This window comes from Anarhichas minor, unplaced genomic scaffold (genome assembly GCF_050575085.1).
Source record: "Anarhichas minor isolate MPS153535 unplaced genomic scaffold, ASM5057508v1 ptg000054l, whole genome shotgun sequence".
NCBI classification, from domain to species: Eukaryota; Metazoa; Chordata; class Actinopteri; order Perciformes; family Anarhichadidae; genus Anarhichas; species Anarhichas minor.
In genome coordinates, this window is record NW_027466500.1 from 1364590 (window position 1) to 1382286 (window position 17697).

Genomic DNA, 17697 nt, shown 5'->3' on the forward strand with positions numbered 1-17697 from the left:
CTCCCCTAGGGTTTTACTTTTCTCTGCAAAGGGGCAAATCCAGATTACAGAGCTTTTCTAAGTGGAGGAGATCAGAGTAGCTTTAGGAAAGATGGGGGAAGGTGCAGTAAGACAGTAAGATGCATATGGTTAGAAATCATGTAATGGCCAAATAAAACTATTTGGATTCTGCACATGGCCTTCATTTAACACTTTGTACTCTACATGACAGATGGTAATATTGATGATGGTAATATTGCTTGAAATGACAATCATTGTGAGGGCAAATAAGACAAACATTTTAGGTAGATTTGGTTATGCAGTCTGCATGTCATTCAGTTAACATACAAACAGCAGGTCTGTGGTGATCTCATATTTAGCAGAGTGGGGCAGTGACTGTGCGCGTCACAAAGGCATCAAGGACATTTCAGAGTTGGGCAGCAGTTGCGTGGTGGCTTGACTGCAAGCATGGGGCCTGGAGGATTAGTGTCCAATCAGAGTGGATTTGATGTTTACTGACAGCACATGGGACTTAGCTGAGAGAACTGTATTTCATTTGTATTCAATGAAGCCGGCACCCTGTCTGGCCTCCCCTCCCCGCGCTGAGAATCTAGATACTGAAACCTGTTGACGACTGTGCATCATCAACAGCTTCAGGTAGGTGACTCTTCAAGACGGGGTAAGGGGTTTGAGGGTGGACTCTTAATCATTGCCATCATCATCATATCATCATCATCACCAGATACGCTTTTATCTGGTTCACATGACGTCACAGTGGGAAGTGGAATTAAACGGGATTTATTCAGTTGTAATCCCTCATAGCAAAACGTCCCGGAGAAGCGAGAGATAAACCCTACTGGATTAGTACAAGCCCCTGCCCATCCCAACCTATAACCCAACCTATCCACTCCTTTCATTTTTTTGTCTTTTTTTAATCAGCGTTTGGTGGCCATCTCAAGCATGCAGCCTGCTACCTTGTCTTTCATGGAGTAGCTGTGCTACCTTTGCATTGTGCTGTGCCTGTGTGGTTTTGTGTAATGTGTTTGTGTGTGGTGTCCTCTTTCCTCACGCGCAACAAGGCAGCATGACCAGTGATTAATTATTCAAGGACGGACAGCCAAAGGGGGAGTCACCTGATAGCGCGGACTTACAATATTACAACCCGATATCAGGTGAAACGGTAGATACAGCTTCATTTTTTGGTGCTACTGTACAAGAAGACTTGAAAGACAACTCTCACAAACAGGTAGAAGCGGAACATTTTCTTCTGTTTTGTGCCTTTTTTCTTTTCCTCCGTAATCTTTTTCTCTACATTTTCCTTTTTTGCCAATGCTTGTCCCTAACAAACAGTTGAGTCTTGGTCGCTCCCACAGTTGGGACACATTAGGGGGGAATGAGGGTCAGTGGGACAGGACTGAGAGTGTCTACGAGCAGCAGGCAAGAGTAGCCGGCCGGCGGAACTCTCTGTCATACGGAGAGGGAGGAGGGTGGTACGAACCTCCACCAGGAGTGCATCCCCCTGACCTGGATTTGAAACGCAACCCGTATTCCTGCCAAGACTCTCTGTACGGACAGCTTTACGCAGAGCGACAGGACCCACGGGGGCTGAGGAAGGGCTCTGTTCCTGATCTAAACAATTACGAACGAGCGCCCATGGCTCATCGAGGATCCATTTCGCATCAGGATTACCATTCCCATGACCCGGCCATGACTCCTCGGCCACCCGAGGGCTTTTACCAGCCTCCGCCACCTCACCCGCACCCACTCAGTAGGTCTGGCTCTCATTTTGGGATGGCACCTGGGACTCGTGCTGTGTGGGATCAAGGTCAGGGAGGAAGAGCAGGACCGCAAGCCCCTACATCACCTCTCCCTCCTCCCCCTCCCCCTCCAACCGCACATGAGATGACTAGGAGTTATACTGCTGGAACTGCTGCCAAAATGACGTCAGATGGCCAACAGCGCATACCCTCTCGGGAGCCATCTCCTGCACACTATGGTATGGAGCATGCATCTCCTCGGTATGCCAGTGAGCCTCCACCTATGACCGGTCAAACGGTCTATACTGATATTAATGGCCGTCCGTTGGATCCCCAGCAGCAGGGTGCCACCTGTCTAGTAGTAGATCCTTCCAGTCAAGGTATGATTATGAGGCAAGAGACCGCCTCACCCTTCTCCATCCAACAGCAGCAACAACAACAAATACAACAGCAACAACTTCAACAGCAACAGATACAACAGCAGCAGTTACAGCAACAGCAACTTCAGCAACAACAAATACAGCAGCAACAACTTCAACAGCAACAATTACAACAGCAACAGCTTCAACAACAGCAGTTACAGCAACAGCAACTTCAGCAAGAACAGTTGCAGCAGCATCTGCAACAGCCCCTGCCACCTCCACCTACAATGCCTTCCTCCGACCCTAACCTTTCTATGATGGCTCCACCTGCCACAGTGCAGACCGCAGCAGTTGCTCCAATTGCACCTGCCCTTGCGCAGGTGGCCCAAACTTCAGTCCCTCCTCCACCAGTCACTCCACTTCCTGCTCCTTTTCCTCCTCTTCCCCCCATTGCCCCACAGACGCTTTTGCCTTTGGACCCCAAGAAGACAGTTGACCCTGAGTTCCTTGCCCTGCTGCGAAATGAGGGCCTCTCCGAGAGCACCATCTCCTCACTTATCCACCAGGGATTTGACTCCACTAGCATGCTGGCTGTTATGGAGGAGAATGATGTCCGCACCGTCGCCCCCAACCTCGGCCAGGCTCGTGTACTGTCTCGCTTGGTCCACAACTGCAAGCGGTCCACTGAGGCTCCGCCAGCCCCCTCCCAACCTCAGACACCCATGAGAGGCCGCTCCAATAGCTTTAGCCATCGCTCAGACATCTACCACCACCAGCAGCAGCATCATCCAACGCACCCCTCACAGGCTTTAACCTTGGATGCCCAAATGATGCACCCACAGACCCCTGGGGGCATGCAGACCATCTCCCCAAGGATGGGAGATGTAATGGGTAGGAGGCCCAATAGTGCCCCGTCTCAGCACCTCATGGAAGCCTCTGGAGGCTACCCAGGTCAACCACCTCGCTCCCCGGGGTCATACACTGGAGCACTTATGCCTGTTCAATCAAGACCCATGTCAGCCTACGCTTCTGGGGGGATGCCCATGCATGGTATGCAGATGATGCCACAGCAAATGACTGGGTCAATGCCTTCCATACAAGGGTCTATGCACTCCATTTCAGGTATGCCACAGCAGATGCCTGTGTCCTTGCCAGCTTTAACACAGCCACCACAACAGGTCCCTAAAGCGTACTCTACCAATTACACAGTGCCTATGGAGCTGATGAAGAGGGATAGGAACGTACTGCCATTGTCACCCATGCACAGCCCTCACCCTAGTCCTCAGATGATGCGTAAGGGTGGGGGAAATGCACAGGACAATGCTCTCGTAATTATGGGACCCCCAGGCCAAAGTACCCTGGCTGTTAACCAGAAACTAAGTCGACGCACGGGTCCACCAGTCATCGTGTCCACTATGGCGTCACCAGATACAAGTAAATCCTTTTTTTCTCCTTTCATCCTTATCATCTGTTTTCTTTTCCGATTAATTGTTAAATTTGGTCGCACTTTCTCATCGCTGTTTCACATATTTTAAATAGATAAGAAAATTGATTTGTGCTTGAGCTCTTCATTTTTGCCATGCTTTATGTAAGACTCCTTTCTCAAATCCTCTCATTGCTTTGAATAGCTCCACGAAGCGCTGCTGCTGCATTGTTAAGAATCATATCATGCCTTCACAATTTGGTTAACATTTCTAAGGGCCATTCAGTATACAAGGGTATGCATCCCAATGCTCATTCAGCAACAACTTGAGCATTGGGTTGCAGTCTTTGCTTTTAGAGAATAAGAGGGCACCAGAAATGTATTGTCACCCTTCATTTGTTGGTGTGCATACCATCTCTGTCAAATGAGTGGGTTTTTTTTGTGGGTTTTTTGGTATACTGGTTTGTGAAACCATCATTCAGCTGAGGGGCTTGTGATTTATTTAGCTGAATGTGCATGCTGGTGTAATGCATGATGTGTGACCTTAAGAAAGCCCCAACACAATGAGAATATTAAGTGAGCACTTTTTGTAAATCGTTTTATCTTTCCGGTCAGTGCTGTCATTTGTTTGCTGTCCTGTGTTTGTTCTCATTACATCAACAATAGATAAATGGTGTGGCTTTCTTTCTCATCTAGTCCAGTGGAGTGAAATCTAAATTGCTTGCTGACTATCCCTTTTCTAAAGCTGTTGTCAGGATTATGATTTATACCGTAAAAGAATAACTTTTACTGAGACATTCTGGCAATCCATTCCCTGTTCTAATTTTCGTTTCTACATTTGCCACGATCCTAAAACGATACTTACATCCGGCTGTCTTGTCTGCTTATCTCTGTGAGAGCCAGATTTGTCAGACTTCCATATACTTTGTGTCAAGTCCTTTATTATTTCAGTAATCTCATGTGGTTCTTTTGTCAGAATGGCATATCGCCCCATCAAATACAACACAAAACAGCCTTGATGAGGCGCAGTATGGAGGGTTTGGGAGGAACAGCTGTCAGCACCCTTTCTGATACCTTTTTAAATTTTAACAACTGCACACTGACTTCACGTTACAGTCTGTCAGTCGCTGCATTCATGTGTAAACAGTTCACATTAAGACTTCTATCATCAGAAAAGTCAGATATAGTGTGCGGTAGGGTTGACTGTGTCCTGGCGTTTGTGTGTGTGTGTGCGTGTGTGAACAATGTCTGTGTCTGAATTTGGCACAGTCTCCTTGCAAAGATATTTTCTCTTGGTGAACAATTGGAGCAAAATCAAAAGCTCAGGCCACTTTTTAAATCATTTAATCTGCCTCAACTATACAGTATTCATAGTGTTGCAGGATTAGTTGTATGTAGCTCTTTAGCTGTGGTACCTTTGTAACTGCAGCTGTTTTTGATGAAGACCTGTCTGCTCTTCACAGCCCCCTAGCTCTTGTTGTTGTACGCATGGTTGTTTTATTGCATTATGATAATAAGGTGGGTGCATCAGAGTAGCCTGGAAAGTCTATACAGCCAATCAGGATTCACAGCCGTCCATCAGTCCTGCTGCTGTCACTGTGGACTACTGACCTGACTGTTGAGTTAAAGGCAAACTTTTCATTATGTAGTTGTTTTTTCCAGCTGTTTTTTTTTGTCCCAAATTCATGTTTTGAATCCAGTCTGAAATTAAATTAATTCAGTCATTGAATGCATCCTTATTGTGTAATCACCTGAATCATTTACCCATATCAGATTAAAGCTTTAATTCCGCATAACAAAATTATCTTCTTTTCACTCCCAAGGCCTGATAAAAGTATATTTCAGACATTTTGGGCAATAAGGACTGATTTCTCCATCAACACCTGCTCACCAGAGGCTGACTAGCCGCATCACTGGACAGATAAAATCGAATTACAGTGCCGATGGCCGATGTGTGATTGTGTGTAATTTTCTCTGTGCAGGTTGTAATGAGAAGAGAGAAGAGGGGGGTTTAATCCTTCAGATCCTCCATTTCCACTGCTGCACTAATCCACAGATATTCTCATTTTGTTCAGACCAGCTTCCTGTCTTTCTGCTGGACTCTGTGACCTCACATTGCCAGTAGGTTGAAATGGAATAAAATAGGGGTCCGAGGCAGACTGGGAACACACGATTGCTCTCTCTTGCCTCTCTGATATTTTGGCCCTAAGAAGAGCAGATATTAAAAGACTCCCTATGGCTTGACTGTGCAAACAGACTGCTGCTCTGAGCTCAGGAGGACACATGCTTTTGAAAGGATGTCTTCAAGTCTGCCACATACACATGCATCGCATTGTTGGTACACACACACAGTCAGCAGAGTAGACCTCATTTGCATGTGGCTGACATTTGTTGCTTTAGTAATTTCATCTGTTAATGGACACAGCCGCAAAGCTGCTCTGAAAGCATATTCCTAAATTGTATGTTGCTAGGCAACGTGTTTTTTTTTTTTGTGGTAAATTCGTAGGCAGATTTGCCTCTCTAGTGAAAAGGTCGGTCCATTGTCAGAAGACACCGCAAATGTACATGTTACTTCCTTTTTAACAAAATGTCTGGTTAAGCTAATGCATCAGGAAGAAAGTATTAATTAATCATATCCATCCTTTGTGTGGGTGATAAATACAAAATAAAAGCATTTTCTTGCATATTTTTAAAGGAATTACACATTTTAGACCCGACAAAATACTATTTAGCCTTTCGGTTCAAATAAATTATTGAAATTTATAACATTATATTGCAGCAATAACACATTTTGCATTCCTTAAAATCCAATTTGTTATGAGCGCCTGATATTGTGAAAGCGTCAGACAATTAATTAGTTACGGCAGTGAGTTTGCACCCACAACCAAAAAGAATGTCTCTCTGAACTAACAGCCCTTGTGTAAATACAGATGGCATGCCCCCGCCCTCCTCGGTATATGATGCTTTGTGGAATACCCTTGAGCAAGACCCCGCCTTTATATGACTAACTAGGCCTCCCCATCCCCCACCCCGGCATAATCACCATATATGATACTGTGGGACTTCCACTCTTTCACCTCCACCCTGCGGAGTGTGTTGACTTCCTTCCGTGGACTCTGGCTAGGCGACCAGATGCCAGCTCAGGTCAGTTCTGATCCGCATGACACAGTAGCCACTATTTTTACTCCTTGCTCAGGCCTAGCGTGATGATGGGCGTGGGGGGGGGGGGGGGGGGGGGGAGGGAGGGTTGTGGCATATTAGTTTTGGAGATGGCAGATTATGTATTAACTGGGTCCAGGTCAGAGCTTCCGGCAGTTGTTACACAGAGTGAGGGATTAAGCGAGAGAGAGAGAGAGAGAGAGGGAGGGAGAGAGACACAGTCCAGCTGCTGATAGATGATGATTGCTTGCAGGGTGGGGGAGGGGAAACAGGGCGTTGACAGCTGTCAGTCAACCTTGGACTCTCAATGGAGATGAGGCTAGATGTCAGTGTTGCGTTTAGACTTTGAGGGTCAAACTTTGGCCGTAATCTGGGCTGACAGTCAAAGGTTGTTTTCGTTACGCTGCTGGTCACTCTGGCATATAGTTTCACCAGTGCTGCAACCTTTAGTAATGCTTTAGTAATGCAGCCAGTGGATTAAATTGGGGTGTTTTGCGGGCAACAATGGATTGACAAAGACATTATCGTAATTGTGCCTTTTGAAAATGTAAAGCCTCTTCTGTTTCAATCTGTAGAAAGTCAAATTAAAAAGGTAAGTCAAAGTACTGTTGACTTGGTGTGGATACAATAATAAGTGCCTGGCAGTTGGAGTACTTCCAAAGCTTGGACGTGTAAAATCTTTTGGTTGAATCTTTTCTACAAAAGATGAGCAAACGTGTAAGAATATATCTGGTTTAATAAAAAAAAACAAAGTTACAAGCTTGGGTCCATAGAAAGGTAGAGGAGAGAACTCATTTTGGAAACATAATCAAGTAATTATCTCATTCTGGGTCAGATTTGTATGAATTGATTGACTACGGTGCAGCATTTTGTTCCCAATTGCAATAGCAGCACAGGCTTATGGGTGTCGTAGTATTTAGAGCCAAACCAAATTTGCAAAGTTGAGATAATTAAAGCTGATAGCCATGTCTCTTAATCATCAAGGATACTGCTGTGTTTCTATGTTGAGGGACATTGGGGACATCCTATCCTCCCACATCACAAACTCTAAACAGCCCGTGTGTGTTCTTTGTATTTGTGTCTGTGTGCAAGCTGCTGTTGGCAGGTGTGGCGTCTGTTGTGGCACAGTGCAGAGTTCCTCTCACCTCCAGATGTTTCACTTAATAACAGGCAGTGATTTTCTTTCCCCTCATGACTGAATAAAGTCTGTGGTCACTTTCACAGCATTTGATTTATACAAATCCTAAGTACTCATTTTCTTTGTATAAATTGATCCCAGTTTCTCTTTGTCTCCTCTCCCTTTGTAAATTAATCTTTGTAGGAAAGGATTTTTCTCTGACACTCTCCTAACTCAAGAGAGTAGAGATGTGGGGGGGGGGGGCGGGGGTTGAGGTAATGGGAGAAATATGTCTCTAAACAAACGTCATACCCAGCTCAGCACATTCATCCATTGCTGTGGTTGTGGGTTACACAGCCCGTCTGCAGGAAAATTAGGGAAACGAGGGAAGTGGGAGGATGGGTGGTGATTGAACCCAACCAAAAACAGCAGAACAGAGGAGAAGATAGCGCCAGAAAGACCCAGGAATGGAGTTAAATGCACAGAGGGCTGCTTTAGATTGAATATTGAAGTATTGACTGCGTTAGAGGCAGTGATAGAGTCTTAGAAATCGGTGGAGGAGTGTAAAACGGGAGATTACATGAATGGAAACTCTTGGAGCAAGTGAAGGAGGGAAGGATAGCAGGAGGACAACCTAAAGTTTTTATTTGGTTTATTTTTATTATGAGGAAAAAGAACGCTTTGTAAACCTGAACCGTCATTGTTACATTTTTACACAATTCCCTCTGAGAGTGAATGACGCCTGTCAGCCAGGCACGTCTGTGTCTATTTGTTTGTGGATGTAGTTGTGTGTACAAAGTACAGATATTAGTCTGTACTGGTGCCATCAGCACAAACTGGACCTTGAAAGGTAAAATCTGACCATGGAGGCGAAAAAGGCTCTTTCTGGCCAGTTTGCTGCATCCTTTCAGCGAGACTTGAAGTGATTAACTGGAGGTTGTAGAAGCAGCGGTGGAGGAAGGACAAATACAAGAGGTCACATGCTCAAAACATTTGTAGCTCAAAAAAAAAAAAGCAGGGGAATAAAACCCTGACTCCTACTCCTCAGTCCTGCTACCTCCCCTCCTACCCTCTCCTACCTCTCCTTTCCTTTCGTCCTCTTGCTTCCTTTCCTATCATCTCATATTCTCTCCCTTCGTCTCCTTTCCTCGTCTCCTCTCAGTGCCGACTGGGGAGTCACCCTGAATTATTCATTTTGAGAAAATGAAATCTTCACGGGTGTTAAATCAGAGTGAATAGACAAAGATGACCATGTTCTCTGTATGCACTGTGTGTGTGTGTGTGTGTGTGTGTGTGTGTGTGTGTGTGTGTGTGTGTGTGTGTGTGTGTGTGTGTGTGTGTGTGTGTGTGTGTGTGCATGTGGGTGCACGTGTGTGTCTGTATGTGTGTGTGACCAGGCGTTGCAGAACTTGACACTTTGCTTGGCTGTGTTTTAACAAAAGCGAGGGGGGGGGGATATGTTTAGAGGTGCAGATGAATCTCATTTGCACCGAAGGAAAATATGAAACATTTCTCAGTCGGCATGTCAGTCGTGTTCAGGATCACACAGGGCTGTAAATGGGATTGTGTTTCACTGTGTTTTTAGCCTCACACAGGGCAGATTATTTGTGTGTGTCTGTACGTGTGTGAGCAGCCGTCACTCCATATTTCATCCTTAATTTATATAATGTTCTTTTCTGATATTTGGCCAAAACAACACATTTGAGGAAGCTAAACTTAAAGCAGCCAGGTGCTGGATGACTCAGTATCTCTGTGCATTTGTGCATGTCTGCATATTTGTCCATGGATCACTGTTTCATTTTTCATGGATGCCTGTTCACACTATTTGACTAAGCCTACAGCACACATGAAAGGTGTAATAAGCAACGCCTTCCAACATTCATCCCCTCAACACACACACGCACGCACGCACGCACGCACACACACACACACACACACACACACACACACACACACATCCTCTTTTACATCTCTTTCTCTCTCTAATCAGGCCAGTTGGCTCAAGTCACAGAGAAAGAGAAAGGTGGAGGAGAGGGATGGTGTTGGAGAGGTGGAGCGATGCACAGACGGGGTATGAATGGGAGAACAAGAATCTATGTGCTGCAATCGCCTCCCTGAAAAAACAAAGTACACAAAAAAAGCCTCAACATCTGTTGTCCACCTGCAGCTGTGCCATCTATCTCTCTCTATCTCTCTCCTCTCGCCCGCATTCGTGTTTCAATCATTTGGCAACAGCACATCATGTAGATCAGAAGAGGCAGATGGGATGGTGGATTTTGGAGGTCATATTTTACCGTAGACCTCTTCTCCCTCCAGCGCTCTCTTTTTCATGAATGAGGCTTTTTTTTTTACTCCGGGCCCTGTTTGTGATCTCTGATTACACGTTGTAACAAAACCTCAGTGGAACCCTTTAAACTCACTACACTCCTGTTGAACTCACGATCAATACACGCGGTACACTACAGTAAACACAGTATACAGCACTGCAGGTGTAGTTTGTTGATTTTGATTTTGTCACTTTTCTTACAGTTTCTTACAGTAACACATTCATTTGTTCACTCGGTCATCAGAGGTCTGCAACTAACACTTGTTTTATGAAAAACATTTGCATAATCGTAGATTTGGGATTTTTTTAATCAGCTAATTTTTCATTAGGTAATCAAACCTTTTTATAGGAAAAATCATATCAAATCAAATTTACATTTGTATAAGTCATAAATGGTTTGATAGGATCTTCAAATTCGAATTAAGAAAGAAAGCGATAAAACAATGCGGCCTGTAAAACAGTTATGCACTGTAATGTCTCACTTATAGTATCTGACAATGCTGCTGCTGACATATCTGTCACGCAATACCAAAGGTTTTACCGCCGCAACTATCATTTTCTAATTAATTGATAAATTGTTCGCTCTATAAAATCTGACAATTGTAGAAAATGTCCATCAAACTGTAATAATCCTGAGGTGACGTATTCAAATAGCGTTTATGCATTACAAGGAAAATAAGTGAATCTGTACTTTTTGAAAAGCTTGAACAATCAAAATGTTTGCCTTTGACTATCAACACGGTTGCACTTCTGAACTGTAACGAATGCCAGATTTCAGAATGCATGCTCCCCCTCCACAAAAGCAGTGTTGTGTCTGTGTACGACGACCCGGAAGCCCCTCTTAACCTTCATTATCAAAATCCTTTTCAAAGCGTCCGTCAGACTACGTCCGCATGCGTCGTAGTAAACCTGCTGTTACTGCTTGGGTTTAGATCCCAGGATCAATTAGACTCCTGGGAGGATTTTCCTAAGTGTTACCATAAGTTCACGAGTAGGACTCCTTTGTGCTTGTGTCTGCAAGTACACACACAACCACCACTCTGAGACACACACTGCTTTTCTTGATCCCCCAGAGAGCTCAGTAGCAGGTGTGCAGAGAGTTGTTATTGTTACATATGAGGATTCGTTTTGTACCTGCAGGGTTTTCTATTTCAAAAGACTGAACCCCAGATGTTTGTGCTACAGTAAAACATTTAACCTGTCTTTGCATGCCATTCTTCCAGTCTGGTTGCATGCACGTGTGAGTGCACACCTCAGCTTTCGGCATTCGTCCTCGTATATGAAGCAGTCATCACCTGTGTCTGAGGATTTCCACGTTGGTCCCGGGTTCCTTTGTGCAAGCATGAAGTATTGACGTGAACGCTGGTGTTGGAGCCTTGAAGGCAAAACCAATCAACTCCTGTTAAAGAGCGAGGATGAAAATTGCAGACTGAGATCGCGAAGGAGAGTTTGTGAGCAAGACGGAGTGAGACTGAGAAGAAAGGGGGGGGGGGGGGGGGGGGGGGGCTGGCACTCTTAAAGGACCGTGAAGGCCGGATCACAAATAATAAAACAGAAAGGCAGGGAGGGAGGGAGGGAGGGAGGGAGGTAGGGAGGAAAAAAAAAGAAGGAAAATATGTTGAGCGAAGGGGAAGGTCGGAGAGAATGGAAGAGGGAGTCGAACGTGTGCCAGGAGCGCTGCACCTCTCACTGTGACTGGTGCTCTTCAAGGATTTTTTGCTCCCTCTCTTTGGTCTTTCTTATTTACCTCCCTCTTTTATTTTCTTCTGCATAGCTGTGGCACCGGCTTGTTTTTTCTGTATTTTTTCGTCTTTTACCATTTTTCTCCCCCCACCCCTTCCTCTCTCTCTCTCTCTCACTCTCTCTCTCTCTCTCTCTCTCGCTCCCTCTCTCGCTCTCTCTGTCTTTCTGTGACTCGCAACAAAAGGCTGACGGAGTGAGCCTGACGTCTGAATGAATAGCCCAAACCTGCCGTGAAGGGAGAGAAGAGGGAGACAGAGCAGGGAAGAGAGGAGGCTGAGGAGAAAAGATGAGTGATCTGGCTGAAGAGGCGGAAAGAGGAGGACGCTCAGAAGTGCTGATTTCTGGCTGAAGACGAGTAGAGATCCAATTTTTTTTTCTCCCTCCCCCCCCCCCCCTCTTTGGAGATTAAAGGAGTTGACGCTGCCGCTTTGACCGCACGGGAGGTGACTATCGTAGTTCTCGCTCTCCCGTCCTCCCCCTCACCCACTGCCCTCCTGTGCCACCTTCCATTTTTTCCTCCCCCCTCCCCCCCACCGACCGCTCAAGAGTACCAGTCGTCTGAGAAATGGAGCTTCTGGGAGTGAGGTGACGAAGGAGGACGGATTTGGAAAGGAGCAGTGGGAGAGCAATAGCAGACAGAGAGAGAGGGAAGGAGGGAGGCTGGAGGAGGAGGTAGAGAGGAGAGGATAACCCCAGGACATACTGTGTGAGAATACCCCCCCCCCCCCCCCCCCCCCCCCCCCACCCCACTTCTTCTCTTTTTTTTTGTTTTTTTGTCCCTCTCCACCACATTTCCTCTGCCATGTGCAGCTCCTGATTTGAAGAATGTGGAGACAGCATTTCCCAGGCAAGGAGCATGTTTTAAATTGTCTTGTGCATATATGTGTGTGTGTGGACATACTCATCAAGGGTAATAATAAAAAGCTGTGGTGTGTGTGTGTGTGTGTGTGTGTGTGTGTGTGTGTGTGTGTGTGTGTGTGTGTGTGTGTGTGTGTGTGTGTGTGTGTGTGTAATGGCAAGAGGTGGGGGAAGAGAGAGTTGGATTTGGCTTAAAGGCTAATGAGCCTCTTATGTTTTTGCAATGAAGTGTGTCATGAAAACTGTGTGCGTGTGCATGTGTGCACGCATGAGGGCAAGCACCAATGTGAGCGTGTCAGTGTTTCCTTGGGTTTGAAACCACAGAACTCTGCACGGCAGCGAGAGGAGGTGAGATGAGATGTACCGTCATTTGAAGGGTCACAGGTCACAGCAGGATGGGCGTACGAGTGGCTCAATGTGAGTCAATAGGTGGTCCTGTGTGTGAATGCTGTGTGTCACAGCGTGTGTATTCAGGCATGTACCGTGGACATAAAGACCAATGTGGGGCTTTAAAAAAACGGTGGATTTATCAGTGCTCTCTTTTATGCTTGACATCAAATGAATTAAATATAAAAAACAATTAGTAGTAGTGAAAAATTGGATGAAAAATATAATTTTGACCACAAATGTTTAATTGCAGTGGGACTCTTGGAGCTTATAATCATAATCAGAAGCTTATTCACACTTTCTCACCATTTTTTTCCCGCGTTGTCAACATCGCAAAAATAGCTTGTTCATTGTAAACTAATAGTAATCAGTGTTGCCAGCAGTAAACATAACTTTAAGGTGCATGGGGACAGAAACTCTGCTACAAATGTGTTACATTTTCACAGGAAAATATAATGAATTCTGCAGATTGATATGTGTTAAATGTGTTTCATACGTTTTCCTGTGTGGATGAAACGGAGCTTGAAAGCCTTATCTCCCTCTCCTCTCAGGTTTGTGTGTGTTTGTGTGTATACATGTTCCTAACCGGCACACACTCACTTGTGAGTGTGTGTGTGTGTGTGCATGGGAAGTACAGCTCGAGAGCACTGTCCGCTCTTCATCAGCACTGGCAGCTGCTTTTGTCTCAGGACCCTGGTTGTTTCCAGGCCTTACTCGCAGAGCACAAAAGATAACATTTAAAGAAGAGACGGTGATGGATGGATGCTCTCCTCTCTCACTTTGTGTTTGCCACAACGCCACCTGTGATATCTTTATGTCAGCGTATGCTTCCCCCCCCCCCCCCCTTTTTTTTTTTTTTTCTCTTCCCTCCCGCGCACTTCTACATGTAATTTCTCCCCTGCCCTTTTCTCTCATCCTTTTATCTCTCCCCTCCCTCGCCCCTCTTGGCTGGGCATTTGGGTGGTGATAAGTTTGGAGGAGGGCAGGCAGAGGGAGGACAAACAAGGTCTTTGTGTGTCCACATAGTGGAACAAGAAACAGGCCGGGGTGGCGGCGGTGTAGCCGGGCGCTGATAGGGTCCGGTGGGGGCCTGGAGGAGGCAAGTCTGCCAAAAGAAAGATTACACCTCCCTTCTTTTTCTACAGATGCCAAGGGATCGTAAACACACCAAAGAAAGTAGACACTCCCAAGAACACGGGCGCCGGTTCTTGTTAATATGTATGCGCCGTCATGGAGTTTAACAAGCTGTTGTTATATTGTAAGTAGCATGCAGGTGGACATGCACAACCAGCACTGAGAGAACAGAAGTAGAGTAGATGCAAGCGTTGGCATCGAGAGCTGCGAATGCCCTTTAACATGTTATTTAACAAAATTCTGTGACATCCTGGCTAATCACTGATCATTAATGGTTATCATCAGTGGGTGTGTGTGAAGCTAAGTGCAGCCAAACACTGTGTGTGTGTGTGTGTGTGTGTGTGTGTGTGTGTGTGTGTGTGTGCGTAGTACCACAGCGAGCATGTTTGTGTTCCTGATATCTCTCTGGAAAATGCCGCAGAGAAACACCGATCGTGCAACTTGTGCCACTTGCGCTCCATGTTTGGGTTGCCAGGTTGGGCGGCCGGTGGCACGTTGCCCTTTTTTTGGGGGCAAGATTTGATATCATGAGATCAAGCTTTTCCTGTCCCGCTGCTGCACTTGCCACAAAGAAAGCACGCCGGGTTATCGGCTCGGGCCCCCTCCTCCTCCTCTCGCTCCGGGACTATCCCATCACTGAGGCCCCCAGCTTGGGAGTTGCTAGGTAACCAGAACCAGCTGTTGGTCCTAAGCCCGTTGAGCCCGTTTTGGCTCTGCGACAACTGCAGAGTAGCTTTCTCTGAAAGCTCGCTGTGAACCCAGCGACTGCTGCTGTGGCCCTGACATCATCGTGCCATGGAAAATCTTCCTCACTTCCTTTTGTTTTTTTGCAGTTTTGTTGTTCCGTCGATGCGGGTACCGGCATGGGAGCGTCCACGGCATGCATCACACCACTTTAGAGTAATTTAGGAGCATTTCATCACCTTTCTCACACAAATAAGATGTGAAATACAGCAAGAAGGAGGCAAGAGGAGAGTAAAAAAAGAATGAGCTGCTTTGCTGTCAGTTGAAAAAGACGTCAGGATATAAAAGAAGAGTCTCTAAAGTGTGTCGCTCTGTGAGGTGAGGATGCTAAACTGTCTCAGAGGGCTATTAACAGAGATTCGAGATGGTAGAGTACACAGTGTAATTATTCAAGAAATCAGTGCAGGTAAGTTAATACGACGCTCCAGTCCCCGAGTGGAAAATGTAGCTTTCAAAGTGTGGGACGACCTCGCAAACAAGCCCCGAGTGAGTCTGTGGGGAGCGTCACGTCATGTTGTAGATCCGTGAAACCACAAAACCAGAGCCCACGGTCTGTAAGAAAATACAGCATTAGTAATGAATAAACTGGTGTCGTGTGATGTTATTAAATATCAATTTAAAGATTTCCGAGAAACAGGTTTGAGCTGGGGTTTATTTTTCTTTCATTGATTGTTTGCGCTCTATTTAGGAAATGATCCTTCTCCCTCTGAAAACTCTGACTCACAGCGTCTGGCAGCGACGCTTTCTGAGCTGCTTTTCCGAGATCAGCCCTTCCGAAGGAGAGAATTAAACACCAGATAGTATTCAGCGAGGAGAGACACACTTCTATGAGTTGCTGCTGTTTAAAAAGATTTCTTCTATTTCTGTTGTCAGAATCCAAAAAGGCTTTTTAGTTTCGGAACATCTGTAATCCATTTGTGGCTATTGGCAGCTCTGCCAAAAGTTTTCATACTTGAGAATCATCCAGTTTGTGATTAGCGCTGGCTGAAGGATGATATCAGTCTTAGTCCATTCAAGCTTCCCTTGAGGGATGTAACAACACATGACCTCCACTGGAAAAGACTATCTGCTGTCACACTGAACACGGTTTAGGTTTAGTTAGTCAAGCTGTTGGCTTTCTTTCTTTATTACTCGCTGGCTTACAGACGATGCTGGCTGTTGATAAAAATACTTTGGGTACAATAACAGGAAATTGACACAAGCAATTTGCATTTTTACCAGCCAAGATATCCCACCGCCTAATGTAAACCATCTTTAGTCATGTTATTTCTCCTGCTCACAAGCGTTTACTGCAAATAGCAACTTGAAAAACGACTCTGTGGTGCATTTTTGCCCCGCTGAAGAATGAGTCTGGGGTTTTGTGTGGTGTGGGGCGGGACTCTGTGTTTGGATAAGGAGAGTTCTGGCTCTGCTTTTTGTTTCCTTGAGTCCGGGTTCTGGGTCTGCTGCCAGGTGGAGAGGCTGGCAAGCTGCCGCCAAACTCCTCAGGCTGGTGCCGACCCAAACCGGGGAGGGGGAGAGAGAGAGAGGGAGATGGATATAAACAGAGAGAGAGAGAGAGAGAGAGAGAGAGAGTGGCAAGACACGAGTTAAGTGGAGTGAAAGAAGCAGTGGTAATCAGTTTTTTTTTTCATAGTGAGTAGCTGGACCTCTGGCCTTCAAGTGCTGCCATGAGACCAGCTGCTGTGTGATCAGTTGGGGTGGTAGGAGTTCACCCTTGGGTGATTATTGGGACTCAATTATGTTCTCTCCCTTTTGGGCTCCTTGGCCAGTTCAGAAATCCATAACTTGCCATCTGAGATGAAGGCCGTAGAATGTAATGGTTTGTTTTCTTATTATGGCATGACTCCTATATAACAAGCTTTATTATCTTATTATTACAAAATAAGTATTAAATCATCTTCTTGTATTCATCTGATGAAAATGTGCCTGATTCTCTTTAAGTTAATCATCTAAGATCAACAGTCATAAGGTCACTGTTGCCAGTTACGTTACTGCTTTAACATCAACTGATGATATTTCAGTAGTCTGCTGCTGCAAACCCAATTCTGAGTCTCTGTAATATTTCCCCCGAGGATCAATAATGTCTGTGTGGTAATAAAAATGTAGTTTACAGAAGCCTTTAGTAAGCAAATAAGACACACAGTAAGGCAGTGTAATATTCCCATAATATTACTAGCGGAACTGATAATGTGTGCCAGTGGTTTACAACAAAGTATCTCTGCAATAATCTGTAAAAATACAATATTTCAAGCAATTCAATGTGAAAATGAGTCACATTTTAATAGTTTTACCTGAAAAAAAGCTGCAGTAAACATCAGCATGTGGTTTTGTATACCTTTGCCATGATGTCATGTATATATATATATCTATATAAGTACAATATTCGTAATAAATGTTCTCATGATGGCCGGTTATATTCTGCAACACAAATCAAAAGTACTCCTCGACTATCCTCTCCCACTGTCCGATAATATAAAAAAAAAAAAACAAGACGAAGAAATAAGTAAATAAAAACTAATTTTCTTCAGGTGGAGTTGAGCGATAGTGGTCAATACCACACTGTAGCTCTAAAAGTATGCATGGGAAGATCTCCTGACCTTATGAGATCCATATACAGTGTGTAGCAAATGTTGTTACGCTTCAGGCATTGTCTTCTCAAGACACTGAAAGTATGTTGGTGGGGCAGCTTCTTTTCGTCTGAGTGA

At 45.2% G+C, this 17697-nt stretch overlaps 1 protein-coding gene across 6 annotated transcripts in view; it reads left to right on the forward strand.

The window, feature by feature from the left end:
* The window catches only part of ctbp2a (C-terminal binding protein 2a), a 56359-nt gene that overhangs the window by 25060 nt on the left and 13602 nt on the right, over positions 1 to 17697 (forward strand). For 3 of the 6 annotated variants that reach the window (XR_012947406.1, XM_076075866.1, XM_076075867.1), the window contains one exon: positions 551 to 3532. The exons of 2 other annotated variants lie outside the window; for them this stretch is intronic. Coding sequence is in view for 3 of the 4 variants with exons in the window: in XM_076075866.1 (XP_075931981.1) it covers positions 1309 to 3532 (2224 nt within the window). In the remaining variant the exon portion in view is untranslated. Of the gene's footprint in view, positions 1 to 550; positions 3533 to 12601; positions 12714 to 17697 lie in introns of those variants that run through there. One more of the 6 variants, XM_076075869.1, reaches the window with a different exon arrangement.